Genomic DNA, 27,637 nt, shown 5'->3' on the forward strand with positions numbered 1-27,637 from the left:
AGAAGGTTAGGTTCCTCCCTGGCTCTTGCTGAAACATACGTTTCTAGGGCCCAAAGTATCAACTAACTACAACTGAAAAATTAATGCTACTGTCTTAGTAGGAAATATAAAGGCAACATTGGAATTTTATAATAGTTCCTCCATTGTAATTCATTAGTGACTTTAATAATGGAAAGTTCTGACTCTGAAATATTTGGATGGGGATGACTAGTAGAGAGCTTGGCAATCAGAGACTTTCATTATCTTTTAATTATTTATCTAACCAGAGACGTTTACTTTTTGGTACCCTAGCAGTGACTTTGGGCTTTAGCAATCTTTTGAGCATTGATGATTAATAATGAACAATGTAGTATATTTTTAAATAAACAACATAAAAGTTTAATTTGTTGTTATATTGCCGAATGAAAGAGAAATTTGAAAATACAATCTCGTGTTTGTATCTACACTGTATATTTTTCCTCACTCCCATCTTATATCAGGAGCCCAAAGTTTTTTTGCCTAGTGATGCAAAAAACCCATTCAAGTTAATATTCAACAAAAAAAGGGAAAAAATTGATCACTAACGGATTTTCAAGTATATAAAACAGAGAATAACAGTAAGTACTACTAAGCATTAATTTATGCCAGGCATTCTCTAAATGCTCTCTGTATGACTGCATTTGATCCCCGCCAGAGAATTTCATGTAGTAAGTACAATTATTAATTTTATGAGTACAACTTATAGTCAGTACACTATGGACCGGAACCAAGGTGCCACGCTGGAGAGCCCGCGAACTTATCTCTCACAGCATAAGATCAAATTTGTATCACTTCCTTGAGTGGGACAAATTAGGGGAGAAAAGTCCATTCCAGGCATCATTCAATTAACTAAAGGATACCTGTGTGACTACACAATTACTTAAACTCCAAGCTGACTCGACAATCATTTAAAGAAGTAACTTAGATGTGCTTTATTATGCGATTGATTTCACTATGACTCCATTACCTTACGTTTGGTTGCCTAGAGTCAAAAGGCTTACGTCATTCTTTCCAGACACCTAAACAAAATTTTTTTAACTGAGGAGGGGGGAAAAAAAATACAGGAACTGGGGCTGGTAAATATTTATGTCAATTAAATTGCGTATGTAAAATAAAACAAAGTACTGTTGTTAACGTACCCAACATGACAGTGTTTGAAACCTCATTTTGGTGAGATCACGCGTGGGTACTGCCACTGGCTTCCCAGCACTACGGCAAGAGACGCTGGTGAAAACTCAGTAGGGTCCTGCTTGTACTACGTAATTTGCAAACGGGGGGCACACCCACTCCAGGGCTCAGGCTGCTGGTCACGCGCTTAACTACCCAGCGGTACCGCGGGAAGAGCGGTCGGGTCCGAAGTGTCCACGGAACTGAAGTGCGAACCGCCGCTTGCCCCCGGACTGTATTTTGAGAGCGCCGGGGGCGGGGCCTGGCCGCCGGAGCCGGGCGGGCTGTGGGGCTCAGCGAGCGCGGCGGGGCTTGCGAGGGAAGCGGCGAGTGCGGTCTGCTGCTGCGAGACTATGCTGAGCGGAGCGCTCGGCCGGGTCGCATGTGCGCTGCGGAGGTCGCGAGCACTGCAGCCTGGGGCCTCTCTTCGGTGCCTGCACACGTCAGGGTCGCGGCCGTCGGTGGACCGGCGCGAGAGGGCCGAGGGCGCCTTCGACCCGGCGCTGCTGGAGTTCCTGGTGTGCCCGCTCTCCAAGAAGCCGCTCAGGTGAGATTGGCCGCTTGAGGGGGCCGGGCGCGGCCTGCTGGTGCGGGTGGAAGCCGGTGCGTCGCGCGGCCTCGGCAGCCATGGGATTCCGGCCCGTGCGGCTGTCGTCCGCTGCCATTTTCTGCGACTGGGCCGACTCCGGGGACCTCCCTCTGCGGCGCGAAGGGCGGGAGGAGGCGGGAGGGGAACTGGCCCCCGGCCCCGGGAACCCGACCCCGGCCCGCGGTCAGGGGACAAAGCAACCAGAGGCCGGCCGCTGGCCGCCCCGGAAAATGGCCATTGATTTCGGAGCGCTGGCTCCCGCAAACCGAACCGGAAGGCCTGGGGCCCTGACCGAGCTTGTATGTATTTTAATAAAAGAACCCAACTTTTTAGTAACTGGGGGGATTCAGGACTCTTCAAGGCGCTCACATTCTAAAGCCAAGATCACGAAAAACACTGTCGTAGCCTCCAGATGCTGGTGAGAATACCTTGTGCCGTGGATACCTGACGATGCTAAGCGTTATATTCAGCGCCTCTTAGTTCTGGACTAGATGGGCTTTTGCAAAGGCCTCGTTAACCTTGAACCTGGAGTCTCGAAAGACACTGCACTTTCAGCCACTAAAACTGAACATTGGCAACTCCTCAGTTGCAAATTGAGTAAACCAAACACCAAAATGTTAACAGTGGTTTTCTTTGACTTGTTGATTGCTAGTAATTTTTATCTTCATCTTTTAGCATTTCTCTTGCTGGATTTTCCCCCATAATGTAGCATTCAGTTTTTTTAAAGCTTGAAATTGCTAATTGATGTACCTTTTAGACAATTTTAACTAGTTAATTGCACACTTCTTTCTAGTTTCCTTATTTTTGTTCTCACATCTTTCTCAAACTTTTAAATTTTGTGTATTGAAGTTTTCAGTGGTTTGCCCTGATGGATCAGATAGGCTGCTTTATTGAGCATGTTAGAAAATGGCGACGTTGAGTTTTTCTGTTTCTTCTCCTAGGTCAAATTAATGGGACACTTTTGGGCTGACCAGAGGGTAGATCTTTTCCTGACTTGTGTAAAGAGAAAATTAGGGCGCACTTTGAGAGTGAAATGGAAAGGAAAATGTGAGAGAAACCGACTAAAATAAGAAAAACTAGAAACTCATTTTCTAGGAGAAATGGTTCAGTCAATTACTGCTATTTTTATAGTTAGAATTCTATTTTCCTGAGGTTAATTATGTCAAGAATTGGATAAAAGGTATTTATGGAACACAAAAGTTTCCCTAGGCGTTTTCCCATTAAAATTTCATCTTTGTTTTTCTTCCCCCCTTTCAGATATGAAGCATCAACAAATGAATTGATTAATGAAGAGTTGGGAATAGCTTATCCAATCATCGATGGGATTCCTAATATGATACCACAGGCAGCTAGGAGGACTCAGCAGTGTAAGAAGCAAAAAGAGTAACATCAGAATTTAAAACTACACAGCAGTTCATTTTTTTTACCTTCTACCTGATCAAAAGTCACAGTGGCGGGGAATAACTGGGGGAGAAGAATGTTTTTGTCTCTTCCCACATTGACTGTCCTTATTCCACTGGTGTCTTTAGCAGGACTGTTCTACTCAGCCTCTGTGGAAGAAAACTTCCCACACGGCTGCACTAGCACAGCCAGCCTGTGCTTTTACAGCCTGCTCTTGCCCATTACCATCCCAGTATATGTGTTCTTCCATCTTTGGACGTGGATGGGTATCAAACTCTTCAGGCATAATTAATGCAACAAGAACCAAGATGGTATATGTCAGTAACTTGGCTTTGAGCAACTCTGAAAGCTCAACTCCGTGGAAATACTGGAAATCCACTTAATTTGTGGGAAAGATGCTTTACCTTGGTAAGAGGAGGTGTAAGCTGCGGAAGCATCTTTTATTGTATTTTTTGTTTTGCCTTTGTTTTCAGATTTTAATTTAAATCAGAAAAACATTTCAGCAAAATCTTGGAAACTAACAGACCCACCTATTAATCTGATGATTATTTCTTACCCTATTATCTTAGAGTTAATAATTTGAAATTCTATATTTCAGAATCTTTGGTGAAGCTACATGTTAAAGATGACTAAGATATTTTTAAAGGCGCTATATTGGAGTGATTAGTAGAGATATACATTTAAAACAGCAGTAAAATGGAAACTTTACATAAACTTTACATACTTGCAAAACTTTGGTGTTTGTAAAATTACCTTTATTTCTTTGGCATCAAATGCTTACATTAAAATAAGATGTTAACACTTTCAAAAGGAAAATTGTGTTTTTTGGGGAGAGAGATGGTCCAAATAGTGATTCTAAGGAAGGGGAAATGTAAAAGTGCGCCAAAAATTTTAAATGTAGGCTATGTCTACAGAGGTAATTAATACTAAAATAGAATAACTCCCCAGAAAAATATCTACCTTTGGGGGTTGAGGTGGAGTTGTAATGTTTATAAATAAATAGCTGACTGTGTCCTCTTGAGCTTAGTTATTTTTTGGACTCAGCTATTTTCTTGCTTTGGGAAACCTACTTGGCACCACTAGAGCATGAGAATTGACAAGATTGGTTATGATTTTTCCACAAGATTAATTGAGAATAGTACAATTACTAGTTCAGAGGTATAGTATAAATATTTCAGTAGTTACCTTAAATCTATTAGTTGACTATAAACTTAGTTGAATCTTAAGAATTTTAGTTTAACAGAAGCTTGAAACAGTATTCTTTAAAATAAAATAAAAACAGGATTAGTTGTGTTTTCTGTTTACATTAGTTCAATGTAAATACAGTACAAACGTAGTAGAGATCCCCATCATTTCCTAGGGGTTCGTTCTTTTTCCTGACCCCAAATCTCACTGTGGTTAGTGTAAATAATTGTGCCAATAAAACAAGCACTAAATTCTGAAAAGTCACTGTAGCATGTACAAATGAAATATTTTATCATTTTAGAGGTAACTTCCTGGGAGATATCAATGCCATTCTCAAATAGAATTTACTTAATAGTCGCCTGTATGGTACCAACAGTACACTAGGTATGGCTGTAAGCATGTTACACATACTTTTCAATCCCTAACCTGAAGAGAAGAGTCAAAAATGTTAGCATTATCTGAGGGGGATGGGTTCTGAGACATCCCCCACCTCCATGGGATGCCTGAAACCTTTCATAGTATTTATATGATCTGTTATTTTATAAACTAGGCTCTAGGAAAATGAATAAGCAATATAAAGTACAACAGTATAACATTCTACATAATGTTTTCAGACCATTGTTGACTTTGGGTAACTGGAAAGTAAAACTTCAAATAAGGAGGGATACTATATATACATATATATGTATATTTATATATGTATACTATATATACATATGTGTGTGTGTATAACACACATTTTTTTTAAGATTTATGCATACAGGACTGGAGTACTGGCCAGACGTGGGGGTTGGGGGTGAAGAAGATTCTCCAGAGACACAGTAGGGAGCAGAACAGGCAGATGGACAAAATGCACTGCTGAGGGGAGCAGCAGGTGGGTCAGGAGAGGTCTGACACTCCATGTGCGTCAGTTCCCTGGCAGGGGATTGAACTCATGCTGCAATGGCTGCAGTAGCTTCATGGTGCTGTGCTTTAATCCGCTGTGCCACCAGGGAGGGCCCGGGATACTATATTTTACAAAAGGTACAAGCACAGAGAAATCTGGTGACGTACACAGGGTAACTCAGCAATAATTATGAAATTCAATCATTAGCAATGATTTTGTCACAAGGAAATGAAAGACCCAGACTGTGAGCCCTGACCTGTACATTTAGGAACCTAGGACAAGACCAAAAGCAGACGGGTAGAAAGAAATGAACAAGAGAGAGGTTTATGTATAAGCCGTGTGAGAGTAAGGAGAGGGGATTGCCATTAGATAAAATAACAATTATAACAAAGTATTGTTGAGTTTTACATGCAAATGTGGAAGCAACATCTCAGTATCTCACATAGGCTCTGACGTGATAGGAAAGAACTCACCAGAATGCTAGGTATAGTTGAACAAAGCAACGTTTTATTAGTGACTCATGCATGAGAGAACCTGTGCCAGAAAGGAGAATTGAACTTTTTTCCTCAGAGGGATTTAGGAGGAGATTTTTGAAGGTAAGTCCATGAGGTGGGGAAGAAGAGAACAATTCACAGCCTCTGGGCTGGGCATCCTCAGGTTATACTCCAACTACACATCAGGGCTCTTGAGCTTCTCCAGGACACTGAGATAATTTTTAGTAAGAAGCTTATGCTTTTTGTCCAGCATGGCTCCTTACAGACAGTGTGGCGGGCCAGGTGGTTTGGACAGGGTTCATTAGTCCATGATTTAGTCTAGCTGTTCAAACAGAACTTGAAGCAACTCATGCAGGCTCAAAATTCTTTTACCTTTGCTGTCTCACTAAGAGTAGGTCTGCAATTTTAAGATTTCTCAGATGCCCATACATTGTTAGTAAGAATTTAAAATGCTGTGTAACTTCTTGGGAAAGCAAGTGGACTTCATTCAGAAAGGTCAATGTAGTTATCCTTTAACTTGCTAATGCTGTTCCTACTATATACTCAAGGGAAATGAAAACATGTCTACACAAAAACTTGTACACAAATGTTCAGTGTTCTAGGATTTGTCACTCTAGGGGGAGTCCACAGGGACAGGCATCATCTCCCCCACCCCTGCTACACCTCAGCTTGGACTACAACTCGCAGAGTGCCACAAATGACTTCGGGTGGAGGGTGGGGTGCTGCAGAATTGAGCAGCCAAGTGTACCTTCAAAATACTGAAGGCAGGTGGGCCTAACTCTTGCTTTTTTAGCTTTGATTTACCTCCTGGTGACCTAGGGGTTAAGCCTCAGTGTTGTCACTGCTACAGCCTGGGTTCGATCCTCAGCCAGGGATTAACCCACATATGGCACAGCGGACCTGTCTCACCTGCTGCTCCCTGCAACAGTGTATTTCAGTTACCTGCCTGTTTGGGTGTCCACTCTGTCTCTGGTGAATCCTCTCACCACCTAGCACCTCTGGCCTACATCCCAGTTCTTCTATGCAAAAATCAAAGAAAAGAAAAAATATGAAATTTCAGCCATGCTATTACTATGGGTATGTGTGGAGCGAAAAGGCTGTTCCCTTTTCCAAGTTTGTCTTGATGAAATTCTCCGTTTACAGGTGACGGCTGTGTTCAGCAGCTGCCTCTAGGTGGCACTCTTGGCCAACTCGCAGCATTACCACCAACTAAGCTTTCAGAAGGAAACAAAAAGGATTTTTACTTGGAGGAGGAATGTAAGGGAATCAAATAAGGGATCAGGAACAAATAATAATAAATAAAATTAACAGGCATTTATAAGTCAGAGACATTATGCAGGGATTGGGGGATAAGTGCACAAAGGACCGGCTATTCTGCATGGGTGAACTGGGGGGTGTGGATTTTATTGACTACACCTGAGAAATCAAAAACGTACAAAAATGAAGTGATGTAAAATATATGTAAATAAATAATTTTTAAAAAGGTCTGAGCTAGGTAGTCACTCTACAAACAACATTATCTTATCCTGACAGTTACTGGAGACCGTGATAGCAGAAGTGAGTCCTGAGGAGCCAGCGGCAGTAACTCATACCGAAAAGGTAAAATTGGAGAGGTGAGGAAGGAGAAATGGGGGTGGGATGAGAAAAGAATTCCAGAGGAAAAGGCACATGTGAAAACACGGGCTTCCCTGTGGCCCATTTGGGAAACTGGTAACTACAAATGACCAGAACACACTAAATATGCTGGGCAATGAAAGAGAAGGCTGGAGCTGTCCAGGGGGTGTGTCAGGAAGGAGCCACGTGTCACTAAAGTTGGGCATTGTTGCCCGATTTTCACACCATCATTCCTACAGCTCATAAATACAATAGCTTTTTTTCCCCCAAAAAGAAAATAATAGAACATGCAAAATCACAGGGCATTTCTATGGACTGAGACTGCAAGGGCCAAGGAAGGAGTCACTATTTGTACAGGTTGCATGCAGGTATCAAGCACTTAAAAGGTGGCTAGTGTGGCTGAGCTTTAATTTTAAATAGCCACATATTAGAAAGCATAGCTCTACACTGTGTTACTACTATTAGTCAATGAGGGTTCTCTCTCCAAAATTTTCAGAGTAATATAGCAAGGATCCACTGATCAAACAGTTCAGCTACAGATCTCCATCACAGATTCTTGCATCAGATGCTTGCAAGTCTAGGTACAAGACTAGTTTGGAAGTGACTCCACAGAAAGGACAGGAGACAACAGTTTGAAGTAAATTATTGGCTGTCAGATATTTTACAACTAGAATTACAAGGATTTGACTGATTTATGGGAGGTGGGAGTGAGCAGGTGGCAATGGAAGATGACTGCAGGCTTCTGCCTGAGGTAGCAGAGGCACTGCCCTAGGCTGCGAACACAGGGAAAATGATCGTTTTCTTCAACTTGAGGTTAAGGAGCCAGGGAGCATGCAAGCAGAAATGCCACTGAGAAAAATGGCTTTCGTGCAAGGATTGACCAGTTCTTGTGTGTCGGTGAGAGACATGGATTCACTGAAACCATGGAGCTGAAAGGAGCATGTGTGGCATGAGGAAGAAGGCTCCACTGGCGCTAAGTGTGATAGACATGCAAGTAGATGACAAGTTCAAATGCTATTGATAGGACTTAAGATGAAAATGGACAAACTTCCACTGAAGTTTGTAAGAAGAAAATCATCTGTGATTTTCATTAGAGCAGTTTGTATGGAAGAAACACCAGTTCAGCCCTGAACAAACTATCAGGATGCTTAGAAGAGGAAAAACTATCTAATTTAATGGACTTGGCACATAGTTTGGGGGCACTTTAACAGCTGAATTGGTATCATTTCTAAGTATATCTAACATGCAAATGAGAACAATTTTGAAGGAATAGGTAAACAATGAAAACTGAGTAAGACTTTTGTATGAAATTTTTGAGTTTAGAATTTTATTTTTGAAAATAATACTTTCAAAAAGGGGTAAAGAATATGACGGAAGGTCAGCTAAATCCTCTGTTATTGTTGATGGCTACTTGAAGCGCTTCTTCCACTCTCTCCATTGTGGAATATTTAGGGAGGTAGAGGACACTAAAACATGTCTGTGCTCTTATGGGATCTTTTTCATTCAAATTTTCAGGACAGCAAAATGTTATCTTCATGTTCCTTAAGCCTTTTACTTGAATTCTGTCAGTTCCTGTAAGAAACACTAAAAATAAGAATAGAATTGAGTGGTCTATTTTACAGATCAAAATTTATGTCGTGAAAATGTGTTTACTCAAAAACAATTATTGAGGGTGCATGTACAGAGCCCCACCATATCGATGACCATTTCACAACAAAGTCTGACAGTCTCTGCTCTCAAGCATCACCGTCTGGTTGGGAATATGAAATTCTTATGCAGGAAAAAAGACAAACAGCAAGAGAAAAGTTAATGGTAAGACAGACACACAAGATGCCACAGACTCTGAAGCTATGGTTGAGCAGAGAGAGGCTGGGATGACAGCGAGAGCTCTGAGAGTCCTGAAATCAGGGGACCTTTAAGAAGGAAAAGGTTCAGAAAGCCAATGAAGGGGTGGGTGGAGGTGAAGGCAAAGAGCTTCCCAGTGAGCCTGAGAATGGGAGGGTGCAAGGTGTACAGGACTGGAACTGCTGGGTTGGGATAAAAACTTCTGGTAGGAGGCAACACTGGGAAGTTAGGATGGGCTTATAGAGAACCCAAAGATCGTCTAACATACATGTTAACCACAAACACAAGAACAAGATAATATGCCTCAAAAATAAGTCAGGAAATGGAGTAAGAAAATGAAAAAGCCATGAAACAAGTCTCAGGAAAAGCTCCAAGTAAGCATAAACCACTTCAACATCTGGGAGGTGACATAAACTGAAGCTGGTGTGGAGGGCAGTGACAGTACATGGCTTGGCTAATCCCACAAGACCCAGATAATGAAATGATGGCGCAAGCTACAGGAAGAAGGCTCAATATTTAATTTTGGCAAGAAAAGGGGAAACTTTGAAAAGCAACACGCAGGGCTGAAATCAACGAAGAGAGACTTATGCTAGCATTTGATTTTTTGATATTGGGACAACCTGGCTTAAAGGATATTCACCTGGGCAAGGAATGGCCATTACAGTATGACTTACTACAAACAGTGCTACTACAAACAAGATATTTTTTATTATATAAATAACACCCAAGACTAGAGAGCTACTCCTGATACAATACTTACCAAGAAATTTTTTCTTTTCTTCCAAAGTTAATTTGTGTAAAGCCTTCCAAAACATCACTATGGTGGGGTGTGAATTGTCATATCCTTGTTCATAATGTGCATTCTAGATAAAAATTTACACACAGATAAGTATTTGGGAAATAGAAACAAAATTTAAATTCATACTGTGGCCTCTCTGTGCACCTGTGCCATAGCAGCGGGAAGCAACGCTTCCGCACGGGGCCCTAAGACAAAGGCCACGTCACAAGGCAGCTGGGGGCGCCCAGTGACTGACTGTGGCCTGGTCTTAGGTGGTCTGAGAGCAGCTCAGAAATTCCATCAAATTTCTGCACAGGAAGCCCTCTTGCAAATATGGCTGACATGTTTCTTTCAGCTCCCCATAAAACTGGATTACCCTGTGTCTCCTCTGGACCCTGATCCTCCAGCTCTTGCGACATAATCATGTTCGTTTGTTACTATTAATAAACAGCAAGAGGGCTGCTCACTGAGCAGCAGAGTCACATCTTGCAGAGTTGCTCGTGACTTCTCCCACAGAGTGGCCCCAGGGATACACCGTCATGTTCTTGACTCAACATGACCACGTGGCCCTTACAATGTACCTGTTCAAATGTTTCCCAGTCATAATCTGTATTTCCAATAATTGCATCCTTTAGTTCTTCGGGATGGAAAAATTCAATGATCTCCTTATCACATACTTTGTAAAATCCTGTTTGAAATTCCTCATAAACTGCCATTACAGAGGTGTTGAAGATGTAACTGACACACTTAGAAACATAGTCTCTCCTTAAATGAAACAACAACAAAAAAAATGGTGTCATTTACTGACATATCCTGAACACAAAGCATGGTGGGGCAAGGGATGTTTGGAAGAAAGCTAAAACACCTAACACTGAGCACAAACCATGTGCACGGACAGTTATTTCCATATATTATCTAACAATCTAATTCTGCGGCAGATTCCTGTACCATTTTAGTGAGGAGACAGTTGAGGCACTGTGATGTTTGCTATATGATTGCTCAAGATCACAGTTAAGAGAATCAACACAGCCCCTTCCTGATGGTGCAAAGGGTTAGGACGAAGCACCACAAGCTGGCTGCAGCCACTTCAGTGCGAGTTTGATCACCAGCCTGAGGTGACCCACACGGTGCAGCAGACCTCTCCTGAGCCCCCGCTTCTCCCCTCAGCTGTATACTTTGTCAATCTGCCTGCTCTGCTCTCCACTCTGTCTCTAGTGAATCCTCTCACACACACCCACCCCCCCCACACCTCTGGCCTGTATCCCAGTTCTGTATGCATAAATAAATAGATCTTTTTAAAAAAATCAACACAGATTAACATACAGAAATTTAGGAATAATTAAACCTGACCTCCTGGCAGAGATTAGCTCTGGGGAATGAGCTTGAGAGATGAGCAGAATTTCATATTGATTTTAGACTCTTTTGTAAAGTCTCCACTTGTCAAAGTGAGTTAGTTACTAATATTATTTGTGGCTAAACACAAACAGTAGATTTGCAATTCTAGCTATGATTGAGTAACTAGAAAAGTCAGATAGTATACAAGCTATATATAGCTTCAGGCTTGAAAATCTTGAGTTAGGCCTCAAAAGGCCTGGACTGAAGAAAGGGAAGCTCACAGAAGGGGAATCCAGCACCTCAATCGCAACTGTTAGCGTTGAGCACCTTTGCCTATTTTTCATGGAAAGGAACCAGGCAAAATGTAGAGCCACGTCTACCATAATACTATGGATAAACTGGGCCTTACTCATAAATTATACTCTGGCACTATCAAAAGAACATTCTATAATGTCAAACTCTATTGTTAGAAATGGCATCCCACGTAATGTGACATGAAGTCAAGATACCACAATAATTTCCTCTACAGTTACTCCAAGTCTGCTATGGACCTCACACTGTTGTGACCACTCTGGGCACTGGATATACAGTGGAGAACAGAGCAAGTGCCTTCATCATGCAGCTCTGGGGAACAGTAAGTAAACAAATAAATCCTAAAGGTAAGTAATAAGTGATATGAAAAGAGAAAAATAAAACAGGATATGAGGATTCAAAAGTGAGAGGCTAGTGTATATCTGTAGATAGGCCTCACTGAGAAAAACACATCCCTTCCCGTTAACTATGAATTGCACATATAAACACAATAGACATCCAGTTCACTGTTTTATTGAAAAATGATAAACATGTAGTTGAATATTATAATTAGTAAAAGATTTTTTGAGTAGTCAAACAGTGAATCAACAAAAATATTTCTTTGGACTTACTTGTTAGTCTGGTTGACAATTCTGCAACTTTCATTAGGAATTAAGTCCACATCATTTTTATCCCAATGCACCTGTAAAACAAATGAACTCAGTATCCTGAACAATTTTTCATCAAAGAAGCACTTTGAGGCATACCAATTTTCTTTAAGAATCTGTAAAAATGTACACTTCTGTCATAAAACTGGCAAGAAATGTACAAATAAAAATTACCATCTGATGCAACGAGAAAACTGAATTAAAAACAAAAACCTTGATATATTTTAGTTGAACTGGTCATACTGAAAAAGGCAAAACCCACCAAATCTCAGTATTGACTTTCTGCTATGCAGACCTAGTATGATAGATTTGCAAAAAACAAGTGCCCACAAATTTCTACCATATTCATACTCAAGCATTTTTGGAAGGTGACTTTCCATCACCTCCCATCAAGATGGAAGTCAGTTTTTCCTGGCCTTAAATCTGTGTGTGGCCATATACAGTGCTTGGTTCAATGGTATCCGAGAGAAGCAAGAGCTTCCCCAAAACCGGTACATGTTGGCCCTGGTCACCTCATCCTGCTCTGCAACCCTGATACCATTGTGTGAGGAAGCATCATCTACTTTCAGAGAATACAAGGCAACTGGGACAGAGACAAGTTGCAATAATGGACACACCCCATAAAGCAAAGAGCCTGCAATGACCTGGCAAGGGAGTGAGGCCACTGTAGATTATCCAAGCCTCACCAAGCTGCCCCAGGCCCCCCAAATCCAAAGAACCACACTTGTTTTAAATCATTAAATTCAGGAGTTGTCTGATTTATAACTACCTCATTCAGCTCATGAAAAATGAGAAAAAAATTCTTTCCCACTATCTTAATTCACAAATTGTTTATTAGAATACTTAGGTAAGTAAAAGGTTAACGAGATTAAATCTTACTTACATTAAATAGGACAAAAAATACTTCCTCAAAATCATCGCCTTCATAATCCAGAAGTGTTTGCAATCTCCTAAAGAATAAATTCATTTTTGTTTTTAAAAATTCATGATCACTAGATATAGCATCTAAATTAAATGTCAACTGCACAGCTCTGGTGAAGGTGGGGAGTCGGAAACACTCGGCAGCACCTGTTTCTCCATGTAGTGACTACACCCGGCCAGCGCCCAATCAGGTTTAGAAGTTGATTTGCAATCTTACAGGATCCACACCTGATTCCCAGCTCTCTCCTCCATCCTGACTTTATTTACCTGTCTAGTGCAATTATCTAATTGTAAGTTTCTCTTTAGGAAAAGATTGCTAGATGGTTACTTATATGGTTAATTTAAGCTTTTGAACTGAGAGAATAAGTAAAGTAGCAGTTAGGAAATCTAAGTGAGGAGTGAGGTGGGGGTCAAAAAAGTGTGCTGGTCAAAGGACTCTCATAGGACTTCATGTTCTAATATTATCAAATTTCAGGTAAACATGAAATTTGACTATATTACTGTTTTAAGGCAATTGTGATAGTAGAGATTACATAAGACAGTTCTCTTGTGTCAGTCTCTTCATATTTCCATCCTGACATATGGTACTCTATATGTATTTTTAAAGTAATGGTCTCATATTGTATTATTTGTTAATTCACTTATTCTTTCAACAAACATTTAGTAAGTATTCAACGTACTGTCAACAACCACTGAGATGAGTTGGTATAATAGGCTGATGAAAGTGGCACCTGTTGTACAGTGAGACAGGTACAAACAAAAACTATGTAAATGACACAGGGCTTGCTTGTAAGAGTCTAGTTAACTTCTTCCAGAGGTGTTTACCAGTGCGGAAGGCCTCTGGGAGAAGGTGGAATCCAATCTGACCTTTTCCAACTGAATTTGTCATTCCAGTACTGTGATAACACAGATCACATTTATTCACTGCCTTATCTGGGGAGAGTCATGGGAGTCCAGAAAACTGGGTTTTATCATGATACTTTGTCATTGTATGTTCATGGCTTACAAACTTATATACAGGTGTGTTTATAAATTAATACTGGTGAGCACACCTTCCCCAAACAAGTACTAAAACTTATATGCACCAAAATTGCTATCCCATTTTTCTACCACCCTAAAAATGTGTTACAAATAACTATCAAATTCAGAAGTTTTTTTCTCACATAGAAATTCTTTACTCTTAGAGTTAAAATTATCAGTCTTTTTTTAAATGTTGGTACTTTTTAGGTCTTAAGAAATGAGGAAGTGAATACTATATTTGTCCATATTTTCTTCATTTTACATATTTTTCCCTAGTGCTCTATATACATCTTGACCCAATCTTCTATCAGCATGTACTCTGGTAGTCCCCACATCCAAGCTATAGGAAATAATGCCACAATACTGCAGAGGATATAATTCGAAGGTTGAAGGTTTCATGCTTGAGTAGATGTCTAAGAGTAGGGATGCTGGTTCATACAATATTTCCATTTTACCTTTTTAAAGTAAATCCAGATCACTTTCCAAGATAGCTGCACCATTTTCCATTCCTGGAATGGTGTCAGATGGTTCCTCTTTTTATGCCGCCTCTCTAGCCCTTGTGTTAGTGCCCTTTTAAATATGTGTCACTGTCACAGGCATGAGATGATAGTTCATGGTGTTTTAGACCTACATCTCCCTTATTATAAAAAGCAATAATAAACATTTTCCATTATCTACCGGCTTTCTTGATATTCTCTTTGGTGAACTGATTTGCTGCTCATTTATTAATAGAGTGGTTTAAAAAACGAAATATAGTTCTTTTTTACATCATTATTAATGTTGGGGCAATGTATGATTTCTCCCCTCAGGTGTGATCATTACAGTTCTCCCATCACCAAAGCACCCATGGTCCTTCACCATATTCCCTTGTGCTCCTTCAGCCAGTTTTCTCTTCCCCCACCTTTCTTCTCAGATACCTCACATCTATGGTCAGTTTTTGAGGTTTGTTTTGTCTGATGTATTGTTTTTCTATATTCCATATAAAATGAAGCCATCCAATATTCATGTTTTCATTTCTGATTTATTTTGCTTAGCATAATCCCTCCCAGCAACATCCATGTTGCCACAAATGGCAAGAGTTGGTTATTTTTGATCACTGAATAATATTCCATTCCATATGTATACATCATTTGATCCATTCACCTGTTTTGGGAAATTTATACTGTTTCCATATTTTGGCTATTGTAAATAGTACTGCAATAAAGTAGGAGTGCAGGTTTCCTTTAGAATCAGTGTTTTTGTATTCTTTTTAGAGACTTCTGGGAGTGGAATAGATGGGTTGTATAGCAGATCCATTTCTAATGTTTTAAGGAACTTCCACACAGCTTTCCATATCTGACATATACGAGAGATCTGTTCTCTCCATATCCTCACCAGCACTGTTTCCAGTTTGTTTTTTTTTATTAAAGATTTATTTTAGGGCCTCCCTGGTGGCACAAAGGGTTAAAGCACAGCACTGTGAAGCTGGCCCAGGCCGCTTTGGTGAGTATTAGATCCCTGCCTGGAGGTGATCCACATGGCACAGTAGACCTCTCCTGGCTCACCTGCTGCTCCCCTCAGCAGTGTACTTCACCGATCTGCCTGTACTGATCCACACTCTATGGTGAATCCTCTAACCTCTGTCCTAAACCCCAGTTCTGTATGCATAAATAAATCAATCTTTAAAAATATTTTATTTATTTATGCATGCAAGAGCTGGGGTGTAGGTCAGAGGTGCAGGGGTATGTGTGAGAGACAGGGTTCACCAGAGACAGAAGAGTGGACTGACTGAAGTACACTGCTGAGGGGAGCATCAAGTGAGACAAGAGAGATCTAGGTCTGCTACACCATGTGGGTCACCTCCTTGGCCAGAGATTGAATTCGTGCTGCAGTGGCTGCTGACAGCTTCATAGTGTTGAAACTTGACCCCTGGTACCCCCAGGGAGGCCTCCAGATTTTTTAACATGGGCCACTCTCACTGTTGTGAGGTGGTATTTCATTGCGGTTATGATTTGCTATTCCCTGATACAAGTGACAATGAACACTGTTTGATATGCCTATTGACCACTTGCATTTTTTTTGTTGGAGAAGTGTCTATTTAGCTTTCTGCCTGCTTTTTGATTGGGTTGTTTGTTTTTTGTTGATTTGTGTGAATTCTTAGTAGCTCATCACTATCTGCAGCTTATTAGATGAATGGTGTGCAAATATTCTCTATTTAATGGGATGTCTCTTGATTTTGCTGTACAGAAGCCTTTTAATTTGATATAGTCTTATTAAAAACTACTGAATTTAAGTTTTTGTATATCTTGGATATCAAGTCCTTGCTCATTATGTAATATGTGTCCATTTTTTCCCCCTACTTCTTGATCTTTTAATTTTTCCCTTTTTGTATGTGAAAGCTTTTGCTTGTTTCTTTTTTCCTTTTTTTTAAGTAACTGTTAATGTAATTATTAATTTTCCCCTTCCCATTTACTATTTGTATAAAAATGTAACAGATTTGTATGTAGTCTGTAAATTGCCACTTGGCAGTAACTACGTATTGTTTCTAACAGATTTTGGTGGAGATTTTAGGGTTTTCATTATAAAGTAACATATCACCTGTGAAAGTAGATTGACTTCTTTTACAACCTGGATTTCTTTTATTTACTGTTGTCTGATACCTTTAATATCAGGTGCTCCCTGGTAGCACAACGGGTTAAATAAAGCACCTAACAATGAAACTCTCAGAAGCCACTGCAGCACAAGTTTGATCCCACAAGGTGACCCACATGGTGTGGCAGATCTCTCCTGACCCGCCTGCTGCTCCCCTCAGCAGCGTATCTCAGTACATCTACTTGTTCTGCTCCCCACTGTCTCTGGTGAATCCTATTGCCCAGCACACCTCTAGCCTGTACCCCAGTTCTGTAAGCATAAATAAATAAATCTTTAAAACAAATAAACAAATAAAACCCCTCTAATATTAAATTAAATAGAAGTGATGATTGTCTTATCTTGTTCCTGACTTAAAGGAAAAGTTTTCAGTTTTCATAAATATTATTTTAGTTATAGATTATTCTGTTGAGAGCTTTGTATCTTACTATTTCCACCCTGTCTGGAGAGTTTACATAAATGGATGCTGAATCTTATCAAATACTTTGTGTTTTGGTATCATCATAAGATTTTTCATCTTTTCTTTAGTTGCTGTCACATATTACATTGATTTACATATATTTACTCAGCCTTAAATCACACTTGGTTCAGATATATAATCCTTGTAATGCACTGTTGAATTTTATTTGCTAGTATTTTTTGAAGATTTTTGCATCAATATTCATCAAGGATATTGGTCTGCAGTTTTCTTGTCCTGTCTTAGTGTTAGGGTAATGTAAGCATCATGAAATGTATCAGGGTACACTCGTTTCCTTGGGTTTTCTGAATTAATTTGAGCAACATGGGTCAAGTTCTTTTTTAAAAGTTGATAGACTCGGGCCCTCCCTAGTGGTGCAGTGGGTTAAAGCACAGCACTAAGAAGCTTAAGCCACTTCTGCATGAGTTCAATCCCCGCCTGCCCTGGAGGTGACCATGTGGCATGGCAGAACTCCTGACCCACCCGCTGCTCCCCTCAGCAGTGTACTTCGTCAGTCGGCCTGTTCTGCTCCCCACTCTGTCCCTGGTGAATCCTCTCATCCTCCGCATCTCTGGCCTGTACCCCAGTTCTGTATGAATAAATAAATAAATCTTTAAAAACAAAAAAAGTTTGATAGATTCATTTGTAGCCATCTGGGTCCCATGCTTTTTGGGGTGGGAGATTCTTTATTACTGTTTGAGTTTACATGATTGTGATTGGCTTATTTAATTCTTCTGTTTCTTCCTCATTTAATCTTGTAAACTTTATTAATCTAGTAATTTGTCCATTTCTTTAGAATATCAAATTTATTTGTGTGTATTTATTCATAATAAACTCCAATGATCTTTGCATATTTGTGTCATCTGTGGTAATTTCTCTTTATTTCTGATTGTGTTCATTATTTTCTCTCCTCTTTTTTTTGTTACTTAGCTAGATTTGTCTATTTTATCTTCTTGAAGAACCCAGACTCTCAGTTTCACTCATCTTTTGTATACTCTTTTTAATTTCTATTTCTCCTATTTACACTCTAATTATTACTTCTTTCCTTCTATTGAATGTAGATCTTCTTTATCCCTCTTTTTCAAGATATTGTAGATCCCTCTTTTTCAAGATATTTTAAGCAGCTGATTCGGGATTTTTCTTACTTCTTGAAGTGGGCCTAGATTGTAATTATCTTCCGTCTTTACTGTTTTTGCTACATCTTACAGATTTTGGTAGCTTGTAGTCTCATTTTTCACTAGTTTCAAGGTATTTACTTTATTTCTGCTTTAATTTCCTCACTAACTCAATAGTTACTAAGATGAAGGACACTCATATGCTTTGTCAATTTTTTCTGGATATGTAGAAATAGGACAGCAACCGTTTCTATTGTGTATATTGCCTTTCTGTCTGTGAGAAGTGGTATTTGTCTTTTAACTTATAAACAAATTCCATTTTTAAGATAATCACATGAAACATTTAAAATAAATATAATTTACAGACCTCACAACAAGTTAACCTGTGCTACTTATAATTGGTTTTATGCATATATAGTTCAAAGTCTAATGCAAGCATTGAGGCCTAGACATAGGAAAAATTCACTTTTCTTAATTTTAATATAATTCTTGCTGAAGTTAATTTAAGGTTGATTGATTGAAAGAATGTAGAATGTTACTGCTGAACATGAAAATACTATTGGGGTGTGAGTGTGTGTGTATGTGTTTAGATATTTGTCTGTGTTAGACATTGTCCTGAAAAAGAAACCATGCTTACTTACTTTCCCAAAACAGGACTCAGTTCTTTTAAATCTTCCAACGATGGTGTTTGGTTCAAAAGTTTCTTAAAGAGAGCCAGTGGGAAAGGGATGTTGGCAACATTGCAATTAAATACGGAAAGTCCACAGAGAACCCCAAAGAAAAAATATCTCTTCTTCTCAAATTTAGGCTGAAAAGACAAAACAATATAATGTGTTGTCAATTTTTATCAACACAATGGAATATTTATAGTAGGTAAAACTTTATTTCCCCACTGTGCCAGTCAAGTTACAAATTAAAAACAAAAAACGACAATTCTTTTTGGTGCTGAAGTTAATTAAAATCCCTTTACAGTTCTCTTTACTAAAAACACTAATAAGATTAGAAACACATTAAAATCAGTAAACTAAAGTGCTTACGATTTCTTTTCATAGACTGTTTAAACTATAAGAATAGAACTGAAACAAAAAATAAGTGCCTGAGGAAAGAAGGATTCATTTGTAAGTATTCATTCTCTAAGTAAAAACACATAATGCTTAAGTTTTCCTGTCTTTATTTTTAAAGAAAATAACCACTTCATAAGAACTGAAGTTTTTCTTCACAATTACATCTATAACTCTTCTCTTAATACAAAACAGGCAAGGAATCTAATGTCTACGGCATGTAATACCATGATTTTCTGCCTTGTGACATAAGCAAAGCTATGAGAACTAACCCTGACAGGAAACCACATGCAGGAAGCATCTTCAGGATATGCGAACATCCCATATTCTGGCCGGGTCATCTCTTTAAACAAACAATGGAAAAATTCTGTCTTGACCCCTCCAAGGCCATGTCCAATTTCTCCACTAAATGAAACCTGAGGAAACAGAATAAATAATATACTACTTCAAGGGTTCTGCACTGCTGTGTGCTAAATTTCACTTAAAATAGTAGTAATAGCTAAGGTTGTGATAGACATCTTATTGTTATTATAATATACCTTCTCATTTATTCCCTAAGAAGACAATGAAATTTCAAGAATTAAAATTTTTAAAGAATTTTAAATTTCCCATAGTTATATACCTGGTACAGCTTAGTCTGTCAAACTGACCTCAATTGGCATCACTACTGTAGCTATAACGTACAGTGAGTATAATGGAAATAAGCATAAATACACCATATATTAGAATTTTCAAATATCAAAAAATGGCATGTATAAGATAGTTATTGGTTGGTTCTCTGGATTTTATCATTTACTGCCTAAGGAGGGAGTACCTGCTGTAAACACCCATTTCTGCCTGAGATGATTATCATAACCCATCTTTGTTCCTTTAACTACTTGCTCTCTTCCTGCCTTTCCTTCTTGTAGTCCTTTACTTCATTTTCAAATGTGTTACATACGCTCTTGCTTATTCTTAAAGGAAAATGTCAACAAAGTTCAGCACCATGGTCTCCAGTACAGACAATATGAGTTCCTCCTACTCTAGATTTGCAAGATTCTGATAAGAATGTAGCCCACTTCCAAACCCACTGCTCTTCCTCAATACTTCTCTTTAAGGGGAGCAAGAACCTCGAACCCCTAATTCTAAGGACTTTTCTCATGTATCATCCCCTAGGTTGATAATTTCACACACTGACCCTTCTCTTCTTCCTTGCATTCTCTTATGAAACGCTATATTTCTCTCTTCTTATTTCTACTGCCTTAACCATAGAATTTCCAATGGTTCTATGCTCACATTTTCTGTCTTGTCTTTCTGGCATTTATCTAATGCTCTTTTCTTTTTAAATGTCATTTATCACAAGCTGACACTTAACCTTCATATGCATCCTTCTTTTCAATGATTAACACACACTCATTTCCAAAGTCTGCTCAACCTTTTCATCTGGATGTTCTCCTAGCACCTCCAGGTAGCACCTTTTTTGAATTCTATATTAGATGAATGCTATTCCATTTAGTCTCAGTTTCCTCACAACATCATCAGAAAGATTATGTAGGATAACATATGTGCAGGATAAAGAAAGATTGGCCAGGCTTTTATTCTGCCAGCCTCTGTGGCTATTGCCTTTGAATGCAGAAGGTGCTTGGGAGCTTGGGCTCGAGTCATGCATGCCAGTTGGTTGTCACCTGGAGTGTGGTGTGAGTCTGCATAGTGGGCATCACTGAACCTGGAGGCTGAGGCTGTAAATGCAGCATCACACAGATGACGACTACAGCATAATGGCTACTACAAGAGAATGCCAGTGAAAGCTCCAAGACAAAGCACACAGGTTCCCTAGGGGCTGGGATGCCTGCTAGCCTCCCAGACACACCCTCACTCCTACCCCAGCCTCCTTGACTTGCCAGCTGCAGGCTTGCCCCACAATAACTGGTGTAGAAAGAGCATTAAGCCTTGGAAAAGCCACTATGGGCTCCAGGACTTTCCTGTACCTGCCTGCCCAAATCAATCGAGAACCTGCCCTGTGCTTGCTGTCCTAACATTTAATATGCCTCAACTAGTATGGAAAAGGGTGACTGCTCATTGAGTGGGATCTGAATTTTAAAGACAAATGAATAAAATATTAAAGTAGAACTAACAGCTGAAGGGTCTGGTTTGTGGTTTGACACAGGTTAGAATCACATAGTACTCAGTTTTGAAAACTGTGTGCAAAAATTTGTGGAAATGCTAACTCTGGTTGCAAAAACCTATGCCCCATATTTTAAAAAGTTATCTTTAAGAAAGTCAAATTTTTTTTAAAAATCTGAGTTGGAGAACTAATAAACTATGGTCTCTGATAAAAAAGCAATAATAAGTATTAATCAAATCATTGTCTTAAATGGAAAGTTTAGAGTCTGATGGTAGGACCCAAATTCTGGCTGATACTTATCAGTTGTGTTTCTCTTGGATAAATTACCCAGTAGTGCTTGATCTCAATGTCCCCACCAATAAAAAAGGGTAAAACAGAACCCACCACACTTTTGAAAGGGTTAAGCAAGTAATTGGAGAGTATTTACAATAGTGCCTGGCACAAAGAAAGCATTCATAAGGTCTACTTGTCATTATTATTCAGTGTCAAATAATGACTAGCAGGACAAGTTATAAAGCAGCTAAACCAAAAATCACTTATGAATGCTCCAAGCATGCTAAGCTCTATAATTATACCCCCAAATAACCATGCAGTCAGACAAAAAAGAGAAGTTCCTCTCTCCTACTGAACAACCAACCGATGTTCCTGCCTGACTGCTTTAGCAAATCTTTGATGCCAACCCTGCCTCCCTGGGGCCCTTGAAAGTGCTGACAGCCAGTCCAGCAAGGTCAGGTCTCAAGGGCCTGAAATTCATAGGGCTAGTACTGGTCTTTCTGATTAAGCGGGGGAGGAAACCATTTCAACTGTTGCTTCTTAGCCCAAGTGTGGGGCTAAGTACCCACACCTATCATCTGAAATCAAACCTGGGTAATTAGGGTGGTAAAGCAGACCTTGGTGGCAAAGGGAGATAATTTCCCCTTTATGAGACCCACTATTAACATTTTTTTCATGCCCTCCTTTTCTCAGCAGCAAAAATATTAAGTGAGAATTATACTTTACCAGTAACTCTCTCCTCAGATCTTCATTTTCAAACTGACGTAGCTGATTCAAAACATCTTCAATCAAGTGACTCCTTCTGACTGTTAGACTCAAGGTGGGCAGCAAAGCTAATTCAGACTCTCTTTGCTCCATAATTCCAACCAACCTCATACATGCTCTAAATTTTTTCTCCTAGGACAAAGAAAGGTTTCTTTTTATTTTACCATTTGTTCTAAGTAGAAGCTCATAAAGTAGAATGCACTGATAAGAGTTCATGATAAGTGCACATCACAAATAGTTATGAAGAGAACCTCACATGCACTACTGGAGGGAAGCTGCACAGCCATTTACCCTTGGTGAGCAGAAAAAACACAGGACCTAAGGAGCAAAAAGTTCTAGAGAGCCAGACCAGCAGAGCAGCAAAGAGACCAACTGCAGGTCCCACTGAACCACTTCATCCTGTAAACAGAGTTATTAATACTTAGTCACCAAGGCTAATCACCATCAGCAGGCCGAGAGCCTGATTAGTATCCACTCACCTCTAGGCACTGACGCAGTGTGCTGAAATACCATAATCTGAAAAAAATGATCATAATTCAGGAAAGAAGTTCAGTTTAAAAAGAAGTAGGTTGCTGGGAGAGCTTAGGTATGAGTGAACTCTCTAATGATATCTTATAGTAGGAGGAAAATTCAGAGATGAAATTTTAGCTGATGGATAATCTAAGAAGTTAGTGCAAGATAACTAGAGACAGACACAAAGACATCTGAAAGCAAGTGGCCATTTGGGATCATTAAATCTGTGGCTCTGGGCAAATCAGAAAGCCAGCAAATGCCAGTTCCATAAAAGTATTATTAGGAGTTTGTTTAAAATCAGGAAAGAACAATTCTAAGAGTTGAAGCATGTTAAGTTCTTTTTTTCTTTCGATTATCCTTGCTAAATATTTCATTAACAGGGATATTTAGAACTCATATCTCAAGTTCTTATTTTACTTATTATAGTAAATGCATTATGCCAAAGTACCTACTTTTAGGACACATTTAAATATTATACATACAAACAGATGTGATAATAAAAGGTAATAAATTGGAGCACCTTGTGAGAAGCACTATTGTTAATGTTTTATCTATTGATATATTAACATATTTAATCCTTTAAAGTTGATATGAAGAACATATCCCAAGATATTTACAAATGTCCCATTTTAAGTTCAAAGCCATTTTGTTGTATCTGTTCTTAAATAAAAACAAATCAGCTGGTGACAGTACATTAAAAAGAGGATATTTTAAAAAACCTTCACTATGGGTTATCATCACAAAGTAAAAACAAGGGCTCAAATTTCAAGAATCATGTCACATCTGTTCCCAGTGCTGTCTTTTTTTCACTAGACTGGATCTCCTTAAGTATCAGTGCTAACCCTAACCAAGCCCAGTTTGTCATTACTTTTTAAGTACCATTCAGAAGACTCCAGGCACCAACTTCATGGTCAAAATCCCACAAGTAAGCCAGCTGCCGAAAATCTTTCCATAGCTACTGAAGAATTAATATGCCTTAGTGCTAAGCTAGTCAGATTGTTCAATTTTTATTTCCGTTTTCATTTGTGCCAGCTACTTGAATTCCTCCACCACTGGTTTCACCTATGGGTAGCTCCTTCATCACCCCCAAAATACTGTACATCTATCTTCCAGATAGTTAATGAAAACAAAGTAATGGGCATACATACCTGTATCTTTAAAAGCGAGTCTGCATATAGTAGCTTAATTTTGGACAGAAAATTTAAGATAAATGGAAAGTGACTGAATATGACAGGATACTGGGTGTTTACTGAAGCTTCCTAAAAAAGAAAATGACAGTAATTCTGGTCAATTATAGAACAGAGAATGCTTATGGCTTACTCCAGGCCTGTCAGCTTAAGATCCCAGTCCCTTTAGTCAAAGAAATACAAATTGCTATTTAATGCTACTGAGATACTATCCTGAGTCTCTATGTGTAAATTCTAAATGATTTTTTTTTAAAGATTTATTTATTTATTCATATAGAACTGGGGTACAGGCCAGAGATGTGGAGGGTGAGAGGATTCACCAGAGACAGAGTGGGGAGCAGAACAGGCAGGTCCACGAAGTACACTGCTGAGGGGAGCAGCGGGCGGGTCAGGAGAGGTCTGCCTCGCCATGTGGACTCCTCCGGGGCAGGCAGGAATCGAACTTATGAGGAAGTGGCTTAAGCTTCGTAGTGCTGTGCTTTAACCCACTGTGCCACCAGGGAGGGCCCTAAATGATTTTTTTTTTAAGATTTTTTTTTATTCATGCATACAGAACTGGGGTACAGACTAGAGGTGCAGGGCCAGTGAGAAGCTTCACCAGAGACAGAGTGGGGTGCAGAACAGGCTGACTGACGAAGTACACAGCTGAGGGGAGCAGTGGGCGGGTCAGGAGAGGTCTGCTGTGGGTCACCTCTGGGGGACAGGGAGTGAACTCACACTGAAGTGGCTTTAGCTTCTTAGTGCTTTGCTTTAACCTGCTGTGCCACCAGGGAGGGCCTAAATTCTAAATGTTTTATATATAGGTAACAATAAAATGTATTCAAACTAGCATTTTCAGTGCTCATTTAATTTAGCAATTAATTATAATCTCTGGATACAGTCCCAAGAGGTTACCTACACTTTCAAATGTAAATCAGCCCAGATGTATTTGGCAAATAGAGCAATGATGAAATATAACTAGCTGGTTAGCTTTCTATGTGATTTTGGCTAGGTAAGAGCTTCAAAGTGCTAGAAAATAGAACTATTACCCTCAGAGTGGAAGAAAATTCAGGTCAGTGTTGAGCTGGTAACAAAAGCACCTTAACTGTTTTTAAGAACATAAAAAGGAATACTTACAACCTGAGTACTCTCCCAAAGTCACAGCCCTCACTGCAGGTCCTGCTGAGCAGTGTCTTCCAGGCACATCTAAGAGCCTCTGTGCTCCGAGCCCTGATACTTTATCTCTATGCAGCCTTCCTATCCTCTTGGCATCCCATGAGCTGCTTGCTTGGATGGTTTAAGCTATTTCCCTAGTGACATTCACCTCTCTGTTAGTGTTCTAGTTATAAAACTGCATAGGTGTGTGTTTGTTTTGGGGGCGGTGGGGCGGGGCTGTCAGTCATACTTTTCTAATAGGCCTCCTATTTCTGTGGTGCAATTTTGCACAGTAGGATTTTTGGAAACTCACATAGAAAGTTACAAAAGAAATGTGTATTCTCTTCTTAAATATTCCATACTTACTGAGTTTCTTTTCCAAGAAGATCTTCTGTATGCTTCTCCATAAAAATCAAGCCAGTGCGAGAGTTCATTTACTTTGAAAATATTTTCAGGCAGTTGATATTTAGTTTGGTTTACCTTAAATAAAATATAACCTGTGAGAAAGTTTTACATATAATCTAGTTTAACTGCTATTATTTCGATTATCAGCAGCAATATAAACTGAACATTCTTTTACAGACCAAAATAAAGTTATAGCAATTCTTCTACTTTCAAAGTCCCAAATTTTCAGGAACATAAAAAATAATTAAAATTTAATAGTAAAGATTCATGTAGTGATAACTTCCAGTTATTTTGGATACATAGAAAAGTTTTAAAAAGCTTTTTACAGCCCTACCTGATAGTACAACAGATTAAAGTGCACCATTATGAAGCTAGACACAGCTACTTAAGCACAGGTTAGATCCCTGGCCAGAGAAGTGGCCCACATGGTGCAACAGAACTCTTCTGTCTCTCATGCTGCTCCCTTCAGCTTCTGTCAATGTCCCTGTTTTGTTCCCCACTTTGTCTCTGGTGAATCCTCTCACCCCCCACACCTCTGGCCTGTACCCAGCTCTGTATGTATAACTAAATAAAAACAAAAAATAAAAATTTTTTGTCCTAAGAAAATAGGGCAATATGAATTCAAAGTACTTTGGGACTCAACAGTTCATGTCTTGTTCTTTAGCGATTAACAATACATAATTTGTAGATGTTCTACTAGAAATGTTACAGGGTACCCTAGTGAGAACTGGGCTGCCTGTGTGTGGGTCCTTGCCCGCGCACCTAAAATTTAGTTGTACTGCAGCCACACACAAAAGGGTCAAATAATGGGTTATTTACAAAAGGGGAAAAGAAAAGGAACAACCCAGGGAAAGAGAGAGAGAGAGAGAGAGAGAGAGAGAGAGAGAGAGAGAGAGAGAGAGAGAGAGAGAGGGAGAGAGCCGTAGAAAATGGCGCCCTATTTATCCCCCAAAGTCCCAGAATGCCTGCTTCGCTCCACCCGTGGGTCCTCACAGTTCTCTCCCTGGTACTGCTGGGAGTTGTAGTTTCCAGTTACTGAAGTAGGAGGTAGAGTCCACAAAACCCTGCAGAGTTTCTTTAGGACATCCTTCCCCATAATAGAAAGACATAGTAGAACATTCCTCTCCTAATCTTAAGAGAAATTTTCTAGCCCTCCACCCCCTGAAATGAACAGGGTTACTATGGCATGAATATGAACATTCTAGCATAGCATCATGTTCATCATTAATAAATGTAGGAAAATGAAAGCGACTCCATCATGTATCTCTGCCATCTTAGGCCCACAACTGACCTACTATGGGGAGATAACCAGTTTCCTCACTGATTCTTTCTCTGTATTAACCTGTACAGGTGATCCTGCAAAACTCATTAATCTTAGCAGAACAAAGAGGTAGATGACATACCCACTACCCTCACCCTCCACAACCCAGACATCTGGAGTCAGCAGTCTCACATAAAAATGGCCACATGTACTAAGCAGGGTGAGCACCTGTCAGCATGAGTGATTATAGACCCTACCTCAACTAATGTATATTAATTCACTGGCTTCCATGCTGAGGAGCTCCGCATATAAGATGCCCTTAATAAATTTCAAGTATAATTAATGGACATGTCAACTTTGTTGTTGGACTCAAATTACTTTCTCAATTTCAATTATAACACAAGTAATAATTATGCTAGATCCTTGTATGTTTGACTATTAGCGTTTGACTTGGATGTATCTAGTCCTGGCCTAAGGTGACTATAATTTTCAGGTCTTCTGTAAACCTTACCTGGTTGTTTA

General features: G+C 39.5%; 3 protein-coding genes across 3 annotated transcripts in view; 2 read left to right on the plus strand and 1 right to left on the minus strand.

Moving 5' to 3' along the window:
* The first annotated feature begins 1,448 nt into the window (after positions 1-1,448).
* Positions 1,449-3,181, plus strand: PYURF (PIGY upstream reading frame). The gene is made up of 2 exons (XM_004681130.2): positions 1,449-1,732; positions 3,032-3,181. Exons 1-2 carry the CDS (start codon positions 1,539-1,541, stop codon positions 3,159-3,161), a joined length of 324 nt encoding a protein of 107 aa, XP_004681187.1. The 5' UTR covers positions 1,449-1,538; the 3' UTR covers positions 3,162-3,181.
* Positions 3,182-3,228: 47 nt separating this feature from the next.
* On the plus strand, positions 3,229-4,528 carry PIGY (phosphatidylinositol glycan anchor biosynthesis, class Y). The gene has a single exon (XM_012724003.1). The coding sequence runs from the start codon at positions 3,252-3,254 to the stop codon at positions 3,465-3,467; it is 216 nt and encodes a 71-aa protein (XP_012579457.1). The 5' UTR covers positions 3,229-3,251; the 3' UTR covers positions 3,468-4,528.
* A 4,192-nt stretch (positions 4,529-8,720) lies between these two features.
* Positions 8,721-27,637, minus strand: part of HERC5 (HECT and RLD domain containing E3 ubiquitin protein ligase 5) — a 60,550-nt gene continuing 41,633 nt past the window's right edge. Inside the window, exons 14-23 of the mRNA XM_004681414.2 lie at positions 25,816-25,929; positions 24,277-24,387; positions 22,577-22,747; positions 19,746-19,889; positions 19,054-19,220; positions 13,155-13,221; positions 12,236-12,306; positions 10,559-10,742; positions 9,960-10,062; positions 8,721-8,938 (exon numbers count right to left, since the gene is read on the minus strand). Coding sequence (XP_004681471.1) covers positions 8,733-8,938; positions 9,960-10,062; positions 10,559-10,742; positions 12,236-12,306; positions 13,155-13,221; positions 19,054-19,220; positions 19,746-19,889; positions 22,577-22,747; positions 24,277-24,387; positions 25,816-25,929 — 1,338 coding nt within the window. The 3' untranslated portion in view covers positions 8,721-8,732. The remainder of the gene's footprint in view (positions 8,939-9,959; positions 10,063-10,558; positions 10,743-12,235; positions 12,307-13,154; positions 13,222-19,053; positions 19,221-19,745; positions 19,890-22,576; positions 22,748-24,276; positions 24,388-25,815; positions 25,930-27,637) is intronic.

Source organism: Condylura cristata, unplaced genomic scaffold, assembly GCF_000260355.1.
Source record: "Condylura cristata isolate star-nosed mole 26May11 unplaced genomic scaffold, ConCri1.0 scaffold00012, whole genome shotgun sequence".
Classification (NCBI taxonomy): Eukaryota; Metazoa; Chordata; class Mammalia; order Eulipotyphla; family Talpidae; genus Condylura; species Condylura cristata.

What these genes read in the sequence shown, in the direction of transcription:
- PYURF (XM_004681130.2), top strand. Translation starts at nt 1,539, where the DNA reads ATGCTGAGCGGAGCGCTCGGCCGGGTCGCATGTGCGCTGCGGAGGTCG. An exon ending in CTCTCCAAGAAGCCGCTCAG is followed by an intron (nt 1,733 to 3,031) that starts GTGAGATTGGCC and finishes CCCCCCTTTCAG; the next exon opens with ATATGAAGCATCAACAAATG.
- PIGY (XM_012724003.1), top strand. Translation starts at nt 3,252, where the DNA reads ATGTTTTTGTCTCTTCCCACATTGACTGTCCTTATTCCACTGGTGTCT.